Raw genomic sequence first — 6387 nt, 5'->3', positions numbered from 1 at the left:
AGGGAGCCGTCAGGTGCGGCCCCGGGGGCGGCGGGGAGGCCGCGGGCCGAACAGAGCATCACCGACCGCGGCGTCAGGGACCCCTTCGTGCCCGAGAGCCCTGCAGAGCCTCCTGGAGGTCGCGCGGCGCGCATCCCTCGGCGGCGCCCTCGTGTCTCGGTGGCCGAGGCCGCAGGGGCGGATTCGAACCCGGGGACGTCATCGCCCGCGCGCGTCGCCCTCCGCGGCGCCTGGTCCCGCGCGGCCGCCGTAGGGGGCGGGGCCCGAGTACGGAGGCCGGAAGGGCGGCGGGGGCGGGGCGCGGGCCGGGGCGCCATGGGCAACCTGTTCGGCCGCAAGAAGCAGAGCCGGGTCACCGAGCAGGACAAGGCCGTGCTGGTGAGAGCGGGCCCGCGGCGCGGCGGCTGGGCGGGCTCCTGCGGCCGGGCGGCGGCCTCCGAGCTCGAGCCCCGCGCTGCAGGCGCCCGGGGGGGCGCTGGACGGGCCGGGGCCGGGGCCGGGGCCGGGGCCGGGGCCGCGCCGTCGTGGTCGCACCTGCTCTGCAGGCGGGCGCGCGCTCCAGGGGGCAGGTCCCGGCCGCGTCCCGGGTGGGGGTGGGGGCGCCCCGCCGGGTCCCGCTCCGCTCCGGGCTGGGGGTGGGGGCGGGGGCGGGGGCCGCGGCCCGAGGGAGCCCCGGTGGAGGCCCCGCCCCGCCGAGCCCCGCCCCTGGCGGAGGCCCCGCCCCCGTGCCCCGCCCCCGGAGCCCCGCGCCCACTGCTGCTCCCGCCCGCGGAGTCCGCGGAGCCCCGGGTAGAAAACTTCGCTGCTGCGGACAGACCCGGTGTCGGGTGAAGTGACGCGGCAGGTGGAGAGTCGGGGGGGTGGGGAGGGGTCCTAAGTGCGAGCGGAGTTGACTTTTTCGCATGTCGTCTTTTCTAAGCTGCCTGCAACGAAAACCCGTTATTTTTGCACCAAGAGAGAAACGAATTCAAGCGACAGACGATTTTTTTTCCCACCTTGGCTTCAGAAGCCCTATGTCATAACGGGTTCTTAGCTGAAGTTCCCCAGAGGAAGGAGAATCAGGCACAATTGTCCCTAAAGATCTGAACAGCGTTGGGTGCTGAGCGGGAGCCGGATGGGAAGTCGGGCGGGGGCAGCAGGGGGGCATCGGGGGCAGCGGGCCCTGCTGGTCGCTGCTCTGGCACCGGGCAGCCCCCAAGGCGGGCGTCGTCTCCCCCTAAGGACTCACCTCTGGGTTCCTCTTGGAGGAGGCCTTGCCACTTGCTGGGGATTCAGTTTGGGGAACGAGGCTTGCACACATTAAAACAAATTACCGCCTGATGGTTTCCTAAGACGCTCCGAGCCCAGTGTACGTCCGTCCTGTGACCCTCTGCCGACACTCCTTGTTTTACAGTGGGGGGGCAGCCTGGCCACACCTGCTTCTTTGGCTCATCTTCGATACTTTGTGCGCACCCAGCTGGGACAGTGGCCCGAGGGGTGGGGGTGGGTGCCCAGGTCCTGGGGAGGAAGGGCAGCCAGAGCTGAGAAGACTGGGCGGCAGGCTGGCCACGCTGTCCCTGGGCCGTGGGGCCAGGAGACTGGGCACCCTGCACTGCAGCAAGGAAAGCGGCACCATCACAGAGCCTGACCCACAGGCCCCGTGGTGCAGTAGGGCCAGGCCCTCGGGAGAACGTGCTGTAGAGGGACCCTCAAACAGGCTCCTGCAGACACGTCTACACTGCTGGGTGGTGTCTAGCCATACGGAGTCTTAAGGATGTACCTAGCTCACGACTTAGTTAATTTCATTAATTCAGAGCAATTGATCCTAAAGATATAATGCTATGTATGAGAAATGCCCTGTGGCTGCAGGTGCTCACCGTAGCATCATCAAAAATGAAATTTGGAAGAGACGTGAATGGCCTAAAATAGGGTAGCATTGACTGGCATGTGTAAATGACCATGCATCCTTTCTGGGACAGTACCTGGGGGTCCCAGGGGCTTGGTGAGATCACGCAAACAGTTTACCCAAATGAAGCCGGGACGGAAGGCCCCAAACCCTCGCTGGGGCCGGGGGCATGGTGCCTTCTGGTGCCCTTCCATGTTGTCTCTGAACCTTCGAGGCACCGGCAGCACCCTGGCCTGCCCCCAGAGCAGATATGGCAGTGCCGTGCAGAGATGCGCTTGTGAGCATCAGCCCCCTGCGAAGGGCTGCAGATTGGTCCCTACCTCGGCACCGTGCACGGTGGGGCCGGCTCACTCTGCGTCGAGGCCATCCCGGGCATCGCAGGGCGTTGAGCAGCATCCCCAGCCTCCACCCACGGGGCCAGCAGCACCCGGCTCGTGACAGCCGCGGACGTGCCCAGATACTGCGCCATGTGCCCACGGCCCCCTTGGAGAACTGTTCAGTGGGTGTGCTGCCAGGGGCGGCAGTCCGAGCACCTCCAGGCTGGCCGGGCCGGGTGCCGGGTGGTCCGCGGGGCCCGGTGCGGGGCGGCCGTGCTGTTGACCTCGGCCTGCTTTCTCGCAGCAACTAAAGCAGCAGCGGGATAAGCTGAAGCAGTACCAGAAGAGGATCACTCAGCAGCTGGAGAGGGAGCGGGAGATCGCGAGGCAGCTCCTGCGGGACGGGAAGAAGGAGTGAGTGGGGCCCAGGGCAGGCTGCGCGTGGACAGGCTCCACACCGGGGGTGGGCTGGCCCAGGAGGCTGGTCAGCGCCGGGCAAGGCCGGCCAACGGCTACGGCTGCCGGCTCACTGCTCGGGTTCCCTCTGCAGCCGCGCCAAGCTGCTGCTTAAGAAGAAGCGGTATCGGGAGCAGCTTCTGGACAAGACAGAGAACCAGATCAGCAGCCTGGAAACGATGGTAGGCGAGCGGGAGCGGTGGGGAGCGGGTGGGGAAGGCGGACCCCTGACGGCCGGGTCTGCTGCGGTCTCCCCAGGTCCAGAGCATTGAGTTCACCCAGATTGAAATGAAGGTGGTGGAAGGGCTGCAGATTGGAAACGAGTGCCTGAAGAAGATGCACCAGGTAGGTCCTCGCAGGGTGGGGGCAGAGAGAAAGGGGGGGCGGGGCTTGCTCCTGCGCTCACACCTCGGCCGGGAGCTGTCCATGCCTGGCGGGAATGTGGGAGAGGGTGATGGTGTTGGGAGCAGACAGACTCGGGTATTGGCCTGAGGATGGGGTGATGGGCAGAGACGATGAATTGGGTCTGCAGATGCTCGAGGGACTGGAAGAAAAGCCTGGTGAGGGTGCACCAACGGGGTAATGAACTCATTGGGAGGGCTTCCTGGAGGAGGTGACCAGAGCCTCGTCCCAGGAAGCAGCATAGGGGTGGGTGGCAAAAGGAGGGTGAGGCCCAGGGAGGCCATCTCCTGATGAGTGGACAGCAGGGGCTACATGGGGCGCTACGGCCTCCCAGGTTTTCTGACCGTCCCTGTGGTGCTGTGCCTGCCACTCAAGCGAAGGAGCTACTGTGAACCCAAAGGAAGTCAAGTCAGCTGCCCAGAGAAAGTTTTTGACGCCGTTTTACTTATTTCTACCTGGACCTGCTGGGGTTGGTTGGGGTACCCGAAGGCCTGCGGCAGAGGCCAGCAGGAGTCTGAGCAGTGCACTCAAGGCTTCTGAAGAGACGGGTCTTGACAGCCCTGGAGCCTCTGTGCGCAGGCCCAGCCCACGGCAGAAAGGACCAGAGCTGTGTGTCCACGTGGCCTGGCTTGTGCCCTGCAGTCCAGGTGGTCTTACCTCGGGGGTTGGTTATGTGCCTCACTGACGGGACCCCCACGCTCTGCACTGATTAGGTGATGTCCATAGAAGAAGTGGAGCGGATACTGGAGGAGACCCAGGAAGCCGTGGAGTACCAGCGGGTAGGTGTCGCTTGGTGTTGCTGGGTCACGGGGCCCCACCTTCCACCAGCTGGCGAGCGCACCTGCCGCCTGGGCATGCCCAGCGACCACCCTCGAGGGCCGTGCCCCCCAGGCCTCTGGTGGTCACCTTCTCTCAAGTGAGGAGGGCCTTGAGCCACGGGCTGTCTCCTTCCTCCACAAGGGGCCACTGTACCCCCTGCCCCAGCCTGGCCACTGTCCTCATCTCTGCTCCTCCTTTTGCAGCAAATAGACGAACTATTGGCAGGAAGCTTCACTCAGGAGGATGAAGATGCCATCCTGGAGGAGCTGAATGCAATTACTCAGGTAAGGACGGGGCACGGTCGCTCAGGGGATCGGACCCCCAGGACGGGGCACGGTCGCTCAGGGGATCGGACCCCCAGGAGGCCTCTGCCCATTGTGGTCGTTGGCCTTAGGTGAGCACCTGCATCGGGCTTCATGTGAGTACACCACTCTGGCTTTGCAGCTGGTGTTCCTAAAATAACTAGAGTTTGTGCTAGACTGAGGTCTGTTTCAAAGCCTGTGCTCCTGCCTGTCCAGGGTCTGACGAGGGATCTCCAAGGAAGCCCCCTGGGGTCATTCCAGTCTCAGAGGCGCTCTGGAGCTGTGGCACGGGAGGTCTTGTTCAGGCTGTGTCTACAGCCTCCACCCTCTGTTTCTTGCAGGAGCAGATAAAGCTCCCAGAGGTTCCTTCGGAGCCCCTTCCCACAAAGGAACCAGGTACGCTGCTTGTTCTGTGCTTTGGAAAACAGTGAGTTCTAGAACAAAGCAAAATCCCCCAGCTGCAAGGTCCTTCCCTTCCTGCTTGGTGGGAGATCTGGGCAGGTGAGCTTGCCGAGGCCAACTCGGGAGGGTTGGGCCTGGATTCTGGGGTGGGGGGGCACTTCTAAGAGCCTAACCCCGTTCAGACAGGCGTATCCCACAGGCAGAGCTGGGAAAAGGCCGTGTCCAGCCCAGGACGAGCTGTCCTCTAAATAGCAGGGCCCTGGGCCGAGCGGCCCTGTGGTGCTGCTCTCCACAGGGGCCCTGCGTAGCTGCTGGCCTCTCCACGTTTCTCTCTGCCCCTCTGCGTTCCTCCTTCACGCCAGGCCCCTGAGTGCCTTGGACCGCTCTGTTCGCTGGCACTGCCTGTCAGCCCCACAGGCTCTGCCCAGAGCCCACCGCCCTGGCACCTGGCTCCTTGCCACCTCCCCTCCTTCTCTGGAAGTTCTGCTGGTGGGGTCTTGTATACTTGACAAATACCTCTTTCTTTTCTTTCTTTTTTTTTTAACCTCTTTCTTTCCTCCACAGAAAAAGTCCCCATCAAGGCCAGGCCCAAGCAGGTGGACCTGGTGGCAGCCTCCTAACTTGGCCTCTTTGCGTGGGACTGGCAGGGACTCCCCAGAGACTGGGGCCCACAGAGTTTGGGTGCGTGGCCAGCCCTGACCCGGCTCCCAGGACACCGGCGCCAGGCCAGGCCGGTCAGGTGCTGACGGCGCAACGTGGCGCACACCGGGCTTGATACCAGGATGACTCTACGGAGCGTTGCCCTGGCGCTGCTGTCTTGCTCTCATTTCTGGATTAAATGGCAACATTTGGACCCTCCGGCCAACACAGCTCTGATGCTGTGGTTCCCACGCAGCCACAGGCAGGCCCAACGCTCCTGGTGCCAGCACACTTCTGTCTCTGGCCCCGCGAGGCTCCACGGGCTGCCTTCTCTGCAGCCCGCTCTCTCGTTTGGAGGGCGCGTGGAGCCTAGCTTCCTTGCCCTTTCTTCCCTCGCTTCTCCCTGCTGCTCCCGACGGCAGCCCGGCAGCACAGTGGAAGAGTCCCTGCCTTGGCCTGGCTTCCTGACCTGCCCAGTTTCCACGTTGGTTCAGGGCTGGAAACCTCTCCTCTTCTGTGTCGGCGTTCTGGGGCATCGGGCCGGTCGGGGAGGACGTACCCCTGCTGGGTTGGTGGCTGCAGGAGCCCCGACCAGTCCCCATCACGTGCGGCTGTGCATGCAGAGGCGGCCACACCACAGAGGGACGTCCCGGGGAGCCAGCGGTCTCACTGGAGTCCCCGGAGGTGCTGACGGGGACTGCTCTAGTGGCCGCGGCCCCGCTGCCTGGGACCCTGCCGAGCACCCCGGGCTCTCTGACCCGCCGTCTCTGAGTCATCAGCTGTGGGGCAGAGGCTGTAGAGGGTGGTCGCGGCTCCCTAGTTGACGGTTCATCTTGGTTTCAGACAATCCCAGTGACACGTCCCTCCCAACAAGAACAGAAAGGGGACCCTCCCAGCCCCCCAAACAGGTCAGCCCCCTATTAAAGTCGATGCCTGCATGGTCTGCTGCCGTGTGGCGTGGGGTCCATGGGAACACCTGGGTGCGTTAAAGTGTGGCTCCTGTACTCTAGCATCCCTGAAACAAGGCCCTTGCCCCTACCAGGGCATTCACTCAAGGGCGCCTGCTGGGGCAACACCCCATGGGGCTGGGGACGCGGGGACAGGCAAAGGTTCTCGGTGCGCCCGGCGGGGCTCCGCCATCACCTCTGGGCAGCTGCCTGTAGCA

The 6387-nt window shown here is 64.3% G+C and overlaps 1 protein-coding gene across 1 annotated transcript; it reads left to right on the top strand.

The window, feature by feature from the left end:
* The first annotated feature begins 269 nt into the window (after nt 1–269).
* CHMP6 (charged multivesicular body protein 6) lies at nt 270–6165 on the top strand. Its single transcript, XM_025468267.3, has 8 exons — nt 270–378; nt 2507–2616; nt 2753–2840; nt 2917–3003; nt 3774–3839; nt 4083–4163; nt 4523–4577; nt 5148–6165. Exons 1-8 carry the CDS (start codon nt 316–318, stop codon nt 5201–5203), a joined length of 606 nt encoding a protein of 201 aa, XP_025324052.1. The 5' UTR covers nt 270–315; the 3' UTR covers nt 5204–6165.
* The last annotated feature ends 222 nt before the right edge of the window (nt 6166–6387 follow it).

Source organism: Canis lupus, chromosome 9, assembly GCF_003254725.2.
Source record: "Canis lupus dingo isolate Sandy chromosome 9, ASM325472v2, whole genome shotgun sequence".
Taxonomy (NCBI): domain Eukaryota; kingdom Metazoa; phylum Chordata; class Mammalia; order Carnivora; family Canidae; genus Canis; species Canis lupus.
Note: the sequence above shows the minus strand (reverse complement) of the source record. Positions and strands in the feature narration are given on the sequence as shown.